General features: G+C 36.7%; 3 protein-coding genes across 5 annotated transcripts in view; 2 read left to right on the plus strand and 1 right to left on the minus strand.

The window, feature by feature from the left end:
* The window catches only part of ASB5 (ankyrin repeat and SOCS box containing 5), a 38,692-nt gene extending 38,163 nt beyond the window's left edge, over positions 1–529 (plus strand). For all 3 annotated transcript variants that reach the window (XM_032187347.1, XM_032187348.1, XM_032187349.1), the window contains one exon: positions 28–529. In XM_032187347.1, coding sequence (XP_032043238.1) covers positions 28–155 — 128 coding nt within the window. In that variant the 3' untranslated portion in view covers positions 156–529. The remainder of the gene's footprint in view (positions 1–27) is intronic.
* A 2,349-nt stretch (positions 530–2,878) lies between these two features.
* SPATA4 (spermatogenesis associated 4) lies at positions 2,879–8,974 on the plus strand. The gene is made up of 6 exons (XM_032186853.1): positions 2,879–2,967; positions 3,047–3,176; positions 3,570–3,688; positions 4,085–4,305; positions 6,862–6,975; positions 7,870–8,974. The coding sequence occupies exons 1-6, from the start codon at positions 2,879–2,881 to the stop codon at positions 7,944–7,946; spliced, it is 750 nt and encodes a 249-aa protein (XP_032042744.1). The 3' UTR covers positions 7,947–8,974.
* A 58-nt stretch (positions 8,975–9,032) lies between these two features.
* The window catches only part of WDR17 (WD repeat domain 17), a 50,468-nt gene continuing 43,495 nt past the window's right edge, over positions 9,033–16,005 (minus strand). The window contains exons 28-31 of the mRNA XM_032186851.1: positions 15,839–15,940; positions 13,508–13,603; positions 13,143–13,326; positions 9,033–11,423 (exon numbers count right to left, since the gene is read on the minus strand). Coding sequence (XP_032042742.1) covers positions 11,304–11,423; positions 13,143–13,326; positions 13,508–13,603; positions 15,839–15,940 — 502 coding nt within the window. The 3' untranslated portion in view covers positions 9,033–11,303. The remainder of the gene's footprint in view (positions 11,424–13,142; positions 13,327–13,507; positions 13,604–15,838; positions 15,941–16,005) is intronic.

A 16,005-nucleotide genomic window follows, 5' to 3' on the forward strand; every position in this document is an offset into this window, starting at 1 on the left:
ACATCTCTCTCTTTTTTTTCTTTGCAGCCACACCTTCTTCTCTTTGCCAGCTCTGCCGACTACGTATCAGAAATTACATGGGAAGAGCCAGACTGCATCTTGTGCCACAACTCCAGTTGCCAACAATACTGAAGAATTTCTTACAGTATAGATAACATAGTAATTAACCTTTAGAAGCTTGAATAACAAATACTTTTTCTTCTTTCTGTTTATTGTATATTTTACCTAAAGAACTGCTGGGCAGAAAAAAAATGCCTTTTGCATATTACTTTAAGAAAACAAATCTTTGACACCTGGTGTTGATATGTAATAATAATTGGGAGCCATTCAGCAACTGGTACCAAGGTGCTAATAAGGCTGAATTGAATGTGTGCTGATACTCTGGGAAATGATTGTATAGCTTTAGCTTAACACTAATTACTAATTAGCTTTAGTGCTGTTAATTTTAATTGTATTTATACTTTAAAATTTGTTTGACACACCTGAACTGCAAAAAGTTTCTTCATTACTATTTGTTAAGTTTGTCCATTTGGAGTCATTATTTTATGTGTTTTTAAATTTCTGTTTTTTGTGTACCTAAAATTACTTGTTAGTAGGTATGCTACATCCATTGATTAAAAAAAAAATAAAAAATAAATACATATCAATTTTTCTTCCTTTTCTTTATATAGACAATTCATTAATGATAGTGAAAAATTCCCTTAATACTGCCTGTGCTGTGAACTGGAATTCTGTGCTATGACCTTTTTTTTTCCCAGACATGCATAGTTTGTAGATTCTCTAATTTAAAAATTAGTGAAGTTACAAGTCTACAAACTCTAGGAGAATATCCCTCAGAAGCTTTAGTTCTGAGATACTTTCTGATACCCTCTTGTAACAGGATTCTCTGGGCTCTTTCCATATCTTTTCATAACAGTACTCTATCATAACTTAGGGGCATATTAATTATTTGCCTCAGAGAAAGACATGATTGTAGGGCATCTGCAAGGTTTCTTAAGGCTACTACATCTTCAACCTGAAGTTCAGGAGGTGGATGCAAGGCTCTGGAAATACATCAATTCCCTGTAATGTGGCAGGTCTCACAGTGAAAAAGCTATTATTTCTTCCACTGTCTATTTCATAAACAGGTTCCCAATTCCAAAAAAAAAGTGTTTCAGAATCCCAGAATGCAGGCATTTCTGTGACCATTCTGAAATTATATTTTTCAACTCTTTAGCCAGAGAAGGGATGCAGACAGTTCCAGGGGACATCAGAAAATCCAAAAGATTTTTACTGCACTCATGCTCTTGCACGGTAATGATAACTAGTCCTATCAAAAAAGGTGATCTGACTAGATAATCTAAATATAACACTCCTAATTTTTGTCTTTTAATTTGATCTTCATTGAGAACTTCCTAAGTGACAGGCACTCAGTTCCTGCAAACCAAAGCATGGTACCTGAAATTTTACCACTTGCCCTTGTGATTCACCTTCTTCCATTCCTTTTTAGTGACTCCTTTCAGTAGTTACGTTACTATGGAAAGATGCTAAGCGAGGAACTAACTATAGAGGAAGTTTTCACAAAGAAGAATGCTTACTCAGTTGCTAATTTATGTGCACCTAATAAAATCCAGCTCTCTGACCCCTATACTTGTTAAAAGGAATATTAATTTACATCTGCTCCTTGCAAAAAGCTCCAGTGTGAGCCCCTTCTGGAGTCACTCTAAAGGCAGGCTAGATGGGTTAGGACCCCATACTGTGCATACTCTTCGTAACAGAAGTTGAGTACATAGCGAGCAAATTCAGTAGTTTTGTTTTTCACCCAGAAACTAGTAATTTATTGGTTTTATGTACAATACCATTACTGTATATTACTTCAAGAAACAACCACAGCACCACTGGACATTTATATATGGAACACGATCACTCAGGCTGTCATCCTCAGGTGTGAACTTTTCAAATTCGACTCGGGAAAACAAGTTACTTTTGCTGAGAGTTACATTACAGTGCCTACCATCTTGTCTCACCTCCCCTAGGTATGTTCACATGCTCACGGCATTTGCAGTGTCTATTACCACTGATCCCTGCAATCATCCAAAAAGCAAACAAGATCATTTTAACTGCTTGCAGCTATTGGGATCTGCTTCCTCTTTACTTCTACAGCAGGGTAGCCTAGCAGGGAGACTAAACCCCAACCAGCTGGCAGTAGTACTTTTATGCCTTCAATCTCAGGTAACATACAGTTCTCCACATAATCTTTAATCTTCTGCTACCAGATAATAACATGAAAATAGAGTCACTTGAGCCAACTGAGCCAACTGAGGACGGGAACGGCTTCTGTTACTATGTAACAGGGACAAACAAAATAGGGAACGTGGGTTGTTGCCCTGGCAGGACCGCGTAGTGGAACAGGTCCTTGGCAGAGCAGACCACTCTAATGCCACATACCAGAAACACACGCTAACAAAACAAACGACCTTAGCGGACCGTAAAATCCTTTCCAAAAAATGATCCTTTGTCTAGCCAGAAGCTGAAGAAAACTGTCACGTTTGTACAGGGGAGCTCTGATGGGTTGAACTCTTAGCATGAGGTACATTTTAGCTAACGTATTAAAACATCAGGAACCAGACCTGAAACAAATACTGAACCAAGCCAGAACCCTGGCAAAGAAACTACTACAACACAGCCAGTCTTACAAGGATCCTTCTTCACCAGGTGCCGTACCTTTGTATGAATAAAACAAAGGCGTAGTGCGGCCGCATGGGGAACGGCGGGGCGATGAGGCCCGTCCCGTTCCGCGGTGCTGCCAGCGCCATAGCGCCGCGCGGCCCTGCCCGTTGCGGCCGTTGGAGCCGTTGCGGCCGTTGCCGTGAGGCGAGGAGCGGGGCTCGGCGCCGCCATGGCTCCCCGTCAGCCCGGGCTGCCCCGGGCCGTGCTCCGCTGGCTGCAGAGCCTCGACCTCCCCGCCTGCCCCAGGCACTGCCGCAGGTGCGCCGGGCCGGGCCGGGCAAAGGGGGGTTCGGGGAGCGGGAACCGGTGCCAGCGCCCCTTCGTGTTGTCTCGGCAGGGACTTCTCCAACGGGTACCTGGTGGCGGAGATCCTGGCGCGCTACTTCCCCGCCGAGATCCGGAGCCGCGCCTGCGGGACCGGCAGCTCGCTGCCCACCAAGCTCAGCAACTGGGCCCGGCTGCAGCGGGTGAGGGCTCCGCGCTGCAACGCGCTATAGCCCCCCTCCCCGCCCCCTAAAATTTTAATGGACAGTTTGGGGCTTCTTAACGAGGCCTAAAGTGCATCATTTGTCATTTTGAGCTCCTGCTCCACAAGAATGCGGTGTGTAAAACTGGCACAATTGGGATAAGCTGCTGCTGTCGGGAATGCTGGGCTTGTTGTCCTCTTGGTTGGTACAAATTTCATGCTGAAAGCTTGTCATGGTGAAGTAACCTTTCATGGGACAGCAAGAAAAATCTCATCTGGGTAACAAATTCAAAGACAGGCATCTTTGCACTTGGTCATGCACGAAGATACGTGTATGTGTGTGTATATATATATGTATGTATATATATATGTATTTTTTTCCTGTTGCATAAAGTTTTTTGCAAAATATAACCTCAGCGTGGCCCAGGAACTGATAGAGGGAACAATTCACTGCAAACCAGGAGCAGCAGAAAGGCTGGTGCAGGACATCTACTCCCTGCTGACAAACAGATGGTGAGTCGATGATGCCTATAGATGGCTTCAACGGTGTTGATCAATCAATGTTTCTTACCGTATCCTAATTTGGCAAGAAATAGCACAGTCATAAATGAAAAATATATTTTAATGTGAAATTTGACTCTGGAAGAAGAGCTTGAGGAGCTGTAACTGAGTGGATTGAGCCCACAGCCCTGGGTACTGACTGCTGCTTGATTCCATTCAGCTCCTAGACTGGCTCTTTATGTATCATTTTAGTCAAGCTATTAGTTTGTGTATTGGTTTCTATTTGTTGAAAATGAAAATAACATACATTATAGAACTGCAAAAACTAATATTTAGCCATTTCTTACTGTAATTAATTCCCAAACACTTTTTTTTTTTTTTTTTTTTTTTTTTTTTTTTTTTCCCCAGTATTAAAAGCCTTCAAGACAGGGAGATTGATTTTACAGACTACTGTTACCAGACACAGTTACCAATGGTTGCCAGATCAACAGCTTCCAAGGCTATCAAGAATAACATTAGGCTGACAGAAATAATGATGGAACCCAGTGTTACCATAAACAGACAGAAGGCTAATGCTGTCATTAATATGCACATGAGAATGAGAATGCAAGAGAGGGAAGAGGATCCACGTGAGTGTTTCTCTTGTTTTTTATTTTCCTGAAGCAGGACCAGAGCTTGGGACAGCCACATTTTCCCATAGCTACAGCTCGAAATTTCTGAACAGCAGCTGAAGGCAGCAAGTAGCTGGCCTGCTTTGGTTGTCTTTGTCTTGCTTGCCTCAGTGTGGCTGGGGAATACTGTGAGAACCTTTAGATGTGATGCGTTGGGAGTACAATCTTTGAATTTTTTCTGAAGTTTCATGGTTGATGACCACTGTGTGGCTGCATTCAATGTTCCTTGGGTAGTATATCAATGTTATATTATTGGAGTCAAAGTTAATTTTAATAACACTTCCACCATTAAGACAATTAATATTTCCCTCTGATACTTCATATTACTGAAAGAAGCTGCAGAGTTCCTTCACCCTTCTTTGTTGAAGCAACACCCAGAGATGCTGTAACTTAACATTGTTAGTCTTTGAAGAAATAGACAGCTCTGGGTTCACAGGGATAGCAGTGGATGTTGTATATCTTACCTTTAGCCAAGACCTGCAGTATTCTTACAGTCAAATTACTGAGACATAGAGTGGAAAAGTGGATGACAAGGTGGATGGAAAATTGGCTGGAGTGTCAGATTCAAGGAACTGGTTGTAGACAAAGTCTAGATGAAGTCTGGATGATGGCCTCTTACGAGTGACTTGCCTCAGATATCACTTTTTGGGCTAGCACTGCCTAATGTCTGTATTAGTGACTTGGATGGTGCGATGGAGGCCGCTCATAGCAAGTGGGGGACATTCATGCTGGATGAAGGTCCCTTCAGGTTGAAAGACCACAGCAGGCTGGAGAAATGGGCTGACAGGATGTGATGCTTATCACAAAGTCCTGCCATGGGAATGGAGTAAGCTATGCACTGCTACGGGCTGCAGGCAGCCACTTAAAGAGGAGCTTTGCAAAGAACAGTTCCTGGTGGACAAGTTGAATAGTGCCTTTGCAGCAGTGGAGGCCAGCAGCATCTTGGGTTGCTAGTAACAGATCAATATGTCAGTCATTTGGGAATTGATTTTTAGCCCCTTTATGGCACTTAAGAGACTGCATGTGGAGTACTGTCCTCAGTTTTGGACTACCCAGTACAAAACACAGGTTATCATTCTGGAGTCAGTCCAGGAAGGGCCACCACGGTGGTTAGAAGGCTGGTGCACATGATGTATGAGAAGTGGAAAAGAATTGGGTTTCTTCAGCTATAAGATGATGTGAAAGGATAATATAACAGCTGATTATTTCCTCCTTTTGTTTATTAGGTTAATTTGACTTACTGGATAAGGAATCAGACCAGTTATTGCCTTTCACTGGCATTATCAAATGATCTTCAACATTCAACAGAGCAAAAACATTTTAAAAATCAATTATTATAATTCTATTCATTGTAATGTTTATTACTCTTCTCTTCTACAAGACAAAGGATAAGACCTTCAAAAAACTCAGTCTTGCAGATGTTTGCACATACATCAGTCATGGATCAGTCTCATCACAACCAGTTCACCCATACTGAGGTTTGAAGAGATCATCAGGCTATGTAGTTCAACCTCCTTTGGTCAAAGATGCTCTGTATCAATTAAAAAATATCAAGCCTATGCCCATGGCGTTTCACAACTTAGATTGAGTTCTCTGGTTTGTTCTCATATTGAAACCTTTTTCTATGCTTCTGTGAATTTTTAGTATCCTTCTAAAAATGCTGGCACCAAATCTGAGCCTAACATTACAGGATTGGTCTCTTCTATGCCATAGACCAGGGCTGAGGTCTCTTCTAATTTTTTTTCTGTTTTGTGCATTGCATGTACTGGGAGTATGAGTTCTGAGAGTTCTTCCAGCTTCTTGATATCAACGGTAGTTGCAGAAGTAAGCAAAGCTTATGCAGACAGAAATCAGAAATCACATTTCAAGTAGCATTTCTTCTAACTTAATCTTTAACGTGTTTGAAGAGGCTTCAGTATTCTGATCAACAGACAACAAACAAAGAGTTTGTTCTGGATCCACATCAGGATGTATATAAGTTTTCCTTTTTTTTTTTTTTTTTTCTCTGTTGTTTTTTGTTTTCTCCAGTAGAGGACCTACTTTTCCAAGTAGTATGTTTAACTACACTGACTTAATGATTATACTCTTGAAATATTTTGAAATTGTTGAAATTCAGAATGTGTGGTTTCAAGACATCTTGAAATATTTTGAAATTGTTGAAATTCAGAATGTGTGGTTTCAAGACATACCTGTGCAATCTCAACATTTTATCTCATGCTAATTTATGAACTCATGCATATTGTGTCCCAAAATGCTGAAGTTAATTTTATTTTTTTTAAACATATGAAAAATACTATGCTTGAAAACAAGATACAGGGAATTTTTACTATACAACTTGTTTAGTAATTCCCCTTTTCTTTAGAGGGTTTATTTTATTTTTATACAGTTGCCATGGTTGTCTGGGTGTTTAAGTCAAGTGGGGGGGACAGTAACTGTTTACAACTAAACTGGGGAATTGATCAACTCTGCTTGACATACTGCTGAAATGAACAACTTGTGATTTTTGCTTTAAAGGACGGTTTAACATTAAACGAAGTTTCAGACATCGTACAGTTTACCATCTTAATTGCACAACGTCTTCTACAAACATAGCTAGTATCCCAAAGGAAAAAGCATTTGCTCCATCATGTAAGTTTTTTTCTCACATCATTTAAGTTCTCAATTTAATCTTTTCAGATTATAATGTTGGGTGGTTTTGGGTGTACTTTAGCTATACAGGCAACCAAAAGATTCCATGTTTAAAAACTTGAAGAAATCAGCTACAATTTCTTAGAAAACAGACAGCTTAGAGGAGTTTGGTAGTATTTTTTTTTTTCTTTTAACATAAAATTGCTTCAAGGTTTTCTCTGGTCTTGCATCTGCAGAAATTATTCTGACATTCAAAAGTGCTTCTCTTACTTTCCTCAGAACTTTATTTTGAATACATTCACCATACTGAAATATTTTTTTTTTTCCTGCTCGTTACATAATGGAGATCTTCAATTTGTTGAACGTGTGAATGGGTAGATGTGGTCCTTACTTAAGCAATAAGCTTGACTGCATAGGGAACTGTAGAATTTAGTCCTGGAGAAGTGGGAACTGAATCAGCATAGTCAGCTCTGTAGCAAATTACTAAGCCTGGTGTACGCTGAACCACATGATGGCCCTAGGCACACAGATGTCATCTTGTTGGGCTGTTTCGGGCACTGATAACAATTGTCACAAATTGAGCTGACTAATAAGTTTACAGCTTGTTTGTATATGTTCTTCCATTTTCCCTTCAAGGATAGTCTGTATTAATTTAAACAAACATACCCTCAGAAAATAGTAGAGCTTCGACCTCATCTGTAGGGCTAAAATGGTGCCTTCACAGGGGAAAATGAAGCCTTCTTTAAAAGCTTAACCATAAGTTTGTACGCTACATTTAAATCTGATTAAAACAATGCTTTGACCTTTAAATTACAGCATTTTAATACTTCTAATCTTCACACCCCCTCCTTTTTAAAAAAAATAATTTTACATTTTTTTCTGAATCGCTTCTAGATTCTTCAGGAAAGAGAGACAAAACAGATGTGGAGAAGAACTCCAAGAGCAACAAGCTGACAGATCCTCTGTTATGATGGTTATTTAGCACCTTCCAGGATACCACTGAACGGATTAACCAGAGAGATGTGGAACTTTGAAACACAAACCTCATTCCAATTACAGTTCTCTTGACTGTATAATCAACAAAGAAAATCTCAGTTTACTGCCTGTTAGGGAACAATTCCATTTTAAGCCAAATAAATTGAAAAAGCTGGTTTAATAGTAGTCACATTCTACAAAACAGCTTTTGTTATTATTTATTTTAAAAATAGTTTAATTTACTTGTTTCTATAATAGTGCCTAGTTTCCTTTTCAGCTTCATTAGAGTTGATATTTATCAGTATAAGTTTCTGATACAGATGATATTGATACAAGATCAGAACCCATAAAGTATAACTACTACATGGAAGTATACAAAGATAGGAAGACATGAAGACAAGATCTTCACAAATGATTTAAAAAAAAAAAAAAAAAAAGCTTTATTTTTCCTCCTGTTGGTCTAGTACTTTTACCTAAAGCAAAGTTAATTCTGAATTTTATTTCTTTTCTATATAAACATAAAAGCTTCAAATTTTAAAAATACTAATACCTAATCTGAAAAAACAGGTCTCTAGACTTTGTAGTTTACTTTTGTTTTCTCTGGTAAGAATGACGGCAGTTTCTTGCATTAGTGTAATCTTAAATTATTGCCATTTGGGATTTAATATTTTTTCCCATTGAAGAGTTCAACAAGATGGATTTAAAGTGTCATATCTAATTTTTAAAGGCAGTGTTTGCAATGGGAAAGGTTCATAGTTTGACACTTTTTTTATCGTTTTGGAACCCACCTAGGAGGCTGTTCTGTTCTGAGGATCTCACCTTTGGCTACAGCCTGTGAAGCTTACAGACACATCATAACAGTGGTCAGATTCTTTCAATAGAACAATGATTTTATACATGGATACAATCATGGAAAAAAATCTTACCTTAGGTATACTGAGATTTATAGTAACTAGGAAGCACTTGGTAAATTGCTTCTAAATTTCTTTTAAAGAAATGCTTTAAAAAGCTTCTAAATAAAATTGCTTGCTAAATTTCTTCATTCAAACAGAAATACTGATTTTTACAGAAGAGTCAAACGATTGTTTGAAGACAAAGGATTCTTTAATATTAAAGGAAAATACTTGTATTTGACTAGCTGTGTTGGACAATGAAGTCACACATTAACAAACAACCTGAAATTCTTTTTGAAAATAACGTAGCTATGTTTTGACAGTTGCAACCACAGTTTTAGCAGCAGAAACACTTAACTTTTTTTTTTTTTTTTTGCATGTTCCCCTCACTCACCAGATGGGGTACAATTATGTTAAAGAAATGCAACCTCATTTTATTCACAATGACTGTTACCTGATGGATCCCAATATAAAAGTGCCCTTTGACTTATTTTTTGTATTTCAAACAATGTATTTCAACAATTATTAACCCTCACTCTCTAGTTTAAAGAGGGAGTAAATTTGTCTAAGATTCCATGTTAAGGCACAACTTAGGCACAACAATTGATGCAGTAATACTATGTCTTCTAAGATACTTGACCTATGATGTATTCGTAAAATCCTTAAGACACAGCATAAGTTTGAAATAGAGCTGAGTGGCAGTTCAGTTAATCTTTTAGATCCTATCATCAGACATAGGTTTGCACATTCAGTTCTTACCTGTGCTCTCCAGTTTTGTATTAAATTACACAATCCTGTGTGTACTAAAAGATAACTAGTCTTTCAAGCAACCCATCAGCTATTGACTGCTGGAAAATTATTTCACAAACTATGAATTTTTATTTCTGAAATCCAACTCTAATTCCCCAAGCTCCACAGGGTTGGACAAAGGAAAACATCTCCCAAACAATACCTGCAAAAAGTGAAAAATTTTTCTAACACCTAGGTATGTACAGAATTTTTTTTGTATAGATTACAAAGCAGCTATTATTTTTTCCAACATAATCTTATACCAGAAATCCTGTAATAATATTCTAAAACAGACAAAATGAAATCTTAACTTTTATAAAATGGAAAAAAAAAGATAGGATTTGTTGATTTCTGATCTCCATCCCATCTTTCTGGCATTGTGGCATTGTTACTTCTATTTAGATGAGGGCATTGTTTACTGACCCATTGAGGGTTGTCTTGGATAAGGTATGTTAAAAAGACCTTGTGTTACTTCTTATTTTACAGGAGTTGCTCTAGAAATAATTCTGCCTATTTCTAAATGTAACTTTATATTTCATATAACTAGCGGGATTTTAAAATTTATTTTAAAGTGGCAGCAAAAAACATAACAACGGGTTAGGTAGATTTCTGACTGTGGGCCATCAAGCTGAAAAGAACCAAGGCATCTTTTCTACAGGTGAATAATTCCAATTATAAGATTTCTCCTATAATTAAATTCCATACTATATACATCTTTAAAATTTAAATATTCATTGTATTCTATTGACATATTTTTCTTCCCATTTGAGCACAGCATTAGTAAATAAAAATATATGCACAAGTATTTGTTTCTGGTCCATCATACTATATGTGTATTTAAAACTAATATAAAATGTAAAAAGAAAACATTTTAAATGTATATAATGTATTTAAATAATTTCAATACATTTGCTGTTTGTCCCTTACAAACCCTCTTTTTTTAAAAAAAAAAATGTTTCTATACATTTTAGTTTCTGGTTAGGAAACTATAATGGGGACAGTTGCCAAAGACGAACTTATTAGAAAATAGAGTATTATAATGTAGATATTCAAACCTATCTAAACAAAATATTAATAAACATATTTGTATTACTGTTAAAGCACGTAAATAATGGATGAAAAAGTCATCTAAGCACTTGAAATATTACTTTTGCTATAGAATTCTGTATGTAAAAACTAGTTAAAATTAAAAAGGGGGACACAATGTGTTAATCAGCTGCAGGATTTCAGTCATTCTAAAAATGGGTTGCAGTGGCTATCCATAAAGTCACTATGTATTTAAAAGTGTGTTTATGAATTTCACAGTTTGTTATCTGTATTTTGATAATGTGCAGATAGTTGCCTACTGCTTTACAAGGCATTTGTTTACACAAATTTAACAGAAATGTGTCTGCATTGTCTGACAACAGTTCTTACTTTAAAAAAAGGCATGGCTGTCAATTAAGTTAGGACTTTTTCTCTTTGGATTCTCAAATTTTTCTTTGGATTATCAAGAAACATTTATATAGAAATCATTTTCTTGTTCTCATATTACAGTTTTCAAAGTCCAAGTAATTGCCTTTCAGGATGGATCAACTGCCATCTTTCTGTCCTTTGACAAGCAAGGTTAAATTGCTATTAACCCCTAAACTGTTATTCTAAGCACTACAAAGAACAGAGGAAAACACCGCATCAAAATGGGTTAAGTCGTATTCCTGTTCCTAGTGGTGAAAAAGGATTCACTTTGGCCCACATCAAAGCATCATTCAGTGAAATAGCAGATTTTCCATCTTCAAGGAAGAACACTGGACCCTGTACAGCAAAAATGTTTGGAGAGGGAAAAAACAAAGTACACAAGTATTGAGTAAAGACTACCAGAATGACCAGCACATTTTGTTACATCTGAGAAGCATGTAAAAATTAGATTTACATCTGTCACCTAAATTTATGCAAAAATAGTACCTGGTCAACTCAAAGCTTTGATGCTGAATTTGTAATGCACAACTGTTAAGTGAACTGGTTATCTTCTAAAACCTGGAGACCCAACATTTTGTAATCTTTCTATTTTTTTTTATAATTGTTGTGTTCTATATGTTTGCCAGTAATTCAGGCAAAATGTAACTGTAGAGTAAGAGTCCGAGATAAGATTTTTTTTTTCTCTTCAGAATATCATACATACTTCACTGTAATTATCTGTGGTGATCTTTGGGTTTCTTCATCCTAAAACTGAATAAATATGAATATATATATATATACACACACATATATATAACACCTGCATGGAAGGTACATGCAGTCTACAGGAAAATTTCAACTGTTCGCTATGAAAAACATGAAGGACAAAACACCAATTTATCTGTTGGGAGAAAAGCTATCTGCTAATTTCCTCATCTGATAAAATAGTGTCAAAGCTGCAATTTAGTTTTAAGTGCCTTCTTCTCTGAATTTACCACTTAAAACTGTAAAACCAAGCAATTAGGCTACTGTACCTTAGTATTAACTCAATGAATTGTGAGCTGATCCGCATGCCTAAAGCAGTAACTCCTAATATTAGCTAATCCAGAGATTAGGATATTGTAGACGACAAACTGGTGATACCATACTTGATATTCTTGTCAAATGGATTATAACAATGACATCTTTCTGTGGCTGTTAACAACAACTAACATGGGGCATGTATTTTCCTCTGAGACACAGCAAAGACTATGTTCTAATGTGGAGGCGTTGGCAGCAAATCTTTTAGACTTGAGGATGCTCAGTTTGTAATTCTGTTTACCTCAAGGACCTCATTAGCATTTTGTGATCTCCAATTTCTGATACAAAAACATCCCTCTTAATCCTTCAACAACCCTCTCATTCTTTGGGCTGGCATCTTGCACTGGACAGTGGAAATAGCCTCATACAAGAGAGTAATTTGGCATTGAACCAGTGCTTGGAGAAAGAAGCCTTTGAGTAGTGTTTTCAGGCCCTGTCAATTTCCCGTTTGTGAAAATAATAACATATACCAAAGAAGCATTAAAAGGACTAGTACATTTTGATCATAAAGCCCTATGCAAGTGAAAAATGAATATATTTGAATATTTACTTTTCTAATATTTGGCTTTAATTAATGAATTTTAAGTTTTATATTATGCATTTCCATAACAATTAATTCTAACAATAGAATAATGTCAGTATGTTGTTGAAAACAGAAAAACGGGATTATTTTTTTTTTAATTTAAAGTGCTGTGAGGTAGGAGTTAATAAGTTGAAAGCACTTTAAAAAGAACATTTGGCAAAACAAATTTGTCTTTCCCATGGAAATTCAAAAGTTTTGGTTTGGGAAATTGGGCAATCATTTGTTTGGACAATTCTTTATATAGCTTTTCTAACACAGCAGATCTCAGCACTTGTCCTCTTTAACTTCTGCTACTCTGACAACAAGAAAAAGATTCTTCCTCCCACGACGGGCTAGACATTAGACTTACGGTAACTTCACAACTAGCCAACACTATCACCAAGACAGAATATCTTGGCTCTCTGAAACTGTACCTGTATCCTTAGCCCCGTCAAACAAGAGATGTGAACATCAGAATGACTAGGAAGATTTGATCCAGTGACATAGTCTGGCCCAACCATTCCTTTCAGAGGCTCCTCTTGTATTCGTGATACCAGTATTGAATACACCATTTTTTGTGATTCAGATGGTGGGGTGCGTGGCAATTCATTCGTTGGCCTATGAACAAAAGACATTTATTTTTCAACCATCGTACGTTATGCATTAGAAATTAACGTCCACACAATAGCAATTTTTTACATTCAGGTTAAAATTTTACAAAAGGATAAATACTGTATTTACAAATAAACATTTAAATGCCAGCAGTCTCATTCATGCTAATTTCATACTTTGCACCTACTTGCTTAACTGAGTACAAGCTCGCCATGCATCTAATTCCTCCGCGAGCTGTTCAATTTTCAAAGGTACAGATACTTCTCGTCTTTTTAAAAGCTGACTGAAAAGAAAGAAAATAAGAAAATAATTAAATTCCAAATTAATTCTAACAATTAATATTTTCTTGAAAGAAAAATAAGATAGACAATAGTAATATCAAAATATTTTGATGTAACTTTAGCATTTGATCCTTCATAATATATGAAGGATAATAATATATTCATCATAATATATTCATCAATATAAACCCATAGAAATAGTAAATTACCAGATATTCTAGTATGCTAGAAAAAGTATACTTTTTTCATTAAGCTTCTCTTCAATTATCTGTTTTTTTTGTTTTGTTTTGTTTTTTCTTTAAGGCCTCTATATTTTAAGGCTTCTATTTTCTTATGACAAGTTTACTAGAAGTAAGGGCACAAAAATATGTGATAAAAATATGGTTACAATGATGGTGGTTTAATACATGCTCTGGGATAGCCTTGTTTTATCTGATTACCTGTGGAAAACAGAGTTTCAAAAAACTTTCATTGGATTTATTATTATTATTATTTTAAATTAAAATATAATACAAGTGACAGTTACTACCAGACCTAATTCAGCAAGCTTCCATCTCTGTTGGACTGCCTTAAAAATGTGCAGCTTAAGCATGTATGTATACAAGTATCCAGTTGCAGATGGCCTGAAATCTAAAAACCTATGAATCCCAAAAATACTGTGCAATCTGAGAAAAAAAAAAAATAGAGCAGTTTTGTTCAGTGGTTCTTTAAATCCCAAGAAAACTTAAAGCTTGACGGTCAAGGTATCACAGTCTCTGTTTGTTATTAGCCTATTCGCTTCTGTATCAGAATGGCCCTTCTGTAGAAACTTGTATTTTTTTTTCCCCAATATGTAAAGCTGTGGCTCATAAAAGAAATAAAAACAGTGCTATTTCCTTTTCCTGTTTGTACACTCAGGTTTCAGGGATGACGGTAGCTAAGAGGAAAGGAGTGCTGTCTAGAATATAATGGAGAGGAGTCAAAGAAATGGGGCAAATACACAGATTTAATATCTGTTAAATTTATGCTATTTATTGCTGGTAGAAAATTATGATAAAACATCAGGAAAACTCACAGTTTAGGGTTCAAAAGGACTGGACAACATGCAACATTTATAAACGAGCTGTAATTTTTAGCAAAGCTGCAGGTAGTGTCACAGTATAAGCTGGAGCAATGCCAAAGCAGACCACATTACAAAATCAGTGACATCTTGGACATGGCTTTGCCACACAGCAAAATGGGTGACAAAACCCAAAAGATCTGTTGGTGCCAAATTGTGAGTGAGAGGTTATGCTATAAATGGAAATTACTTATCTGGACAGCAGTGTCCTTATAAATCAGAGAGGAAGACTAAATAATAGTTATAGTTTGATGAAGGAATACTAAAATATTGTATATAAACCTATTTTATTTACCAGATAAGATAGAGATTATAGAACTTATTTTTTTCTCCTTTCAAGTTGAGTTGATTGAGTCAAGTCAGTCAAGTCAAAGTAGGTCAAGCCAGGTTGGGTCAAGTACAGACAAGTTGGATTGGGTCGAATAAGGTCAGGCCACATGGAGTCAGATCAGGTCCAGTGAACTGAGCGGACCAGGTCAGGTAGGGTCAAGATGGGTTGGGCCAAGCGGATGAGGTTAAGCCAAGTCAGGTCAGGTCAAGTTGGTGAGATCAAGTCAAATGGGCCAGGTCACATCAAGTGGATAAAGGTAAGTCAGGTCAAGTCAAGTAACTAGGCTGGGCTGGGCCAAGTCAGTGGGCTAGGCAAAGTGAAATGCTTGCAGATAGGGATGTTAGCTTAGCAAGTGCCAGAAGGTCAAGACAGGTGTTTTAGTGGGAAATCAAGCAAGTCATGAGGTCTACAGTCACAGCTTGTCCTTGTCATTACTGAACAAGTCTTCCCAAGTGGTCTACACTGATACAAAATTATATATTTACAGTTACAGTTCTAATCATGCATGGAGGCAATGTTGAATATTCATCTACTTCTAATAATGTTTTTCATAAAGAACTACAAGTTTGAGTGAAATCCTGAATTCACAACTTGTGCTAACTCAAAAACTTTTATTAACATAATGCACACACAAAAAAAAAAAAGTAAAGAAGGCTCCATAGGAGGCATGGCTTCACCACTATACACCACTCACAGAACTGAGACCTCAGATTATTTTTTTTTTGTGGGGGAGAAGTGTGGACTATCTATGGCATACATCGTATTAGGGATTGAGATTTCTAAGTGTTATTGAAAACTTAACATTACCTTGTATATTCATAAAGTGCAGGTACAATGCTATTGTACTGTCTTCTGATAGCAAGTAAAGCACCAATGTAACCACACAAAATCAACAACTCATTCCGAAACCTATAAATGGACAAGTATTAATCATAAACAATAAAGATTTCAAGCATTTGCAAAAACCTTAAACT

Source organism: Aythya fuligula, chromosome 4 (assembly GCF_009819795.1).
Source record: "Aythya fuligula isolate bAytFul2 chromosome 4, bAytFul2.pri, whole genome shotgun sequence".
NCBI classification, from domain to species: Eukaryota; Metazoa; Chordata; class Aves; order Anseriformes; family Anatidae; genus Aythya; species Aythya fuligula.

Bases quoted from the DNA above. Each gene is read 5' to 3' on its own strand.
- SPATA4 (XM_032186853.1), top strand. From the start codon at position 2,879: ATGGCTCCCCGTCAGCCCGGGCTGCCCCGGGCCGTGCTCCGCTGGCTG. The intron at 3,689-4,084 runs GTGAGTCGATGA...TTTTTTCCCCAG, and splicing joins TCCCTGCTGACAAACAGATG to TATTAAAAGCCTTCAAGACA. The intron at 6,976-7,869 runs GTAAGTTTTTTT...AATCGCTTCTAG, and splicing joins AAAAGCATTTGCTCCATCAT to ATTCTTCAGGAAAGAGAGAC.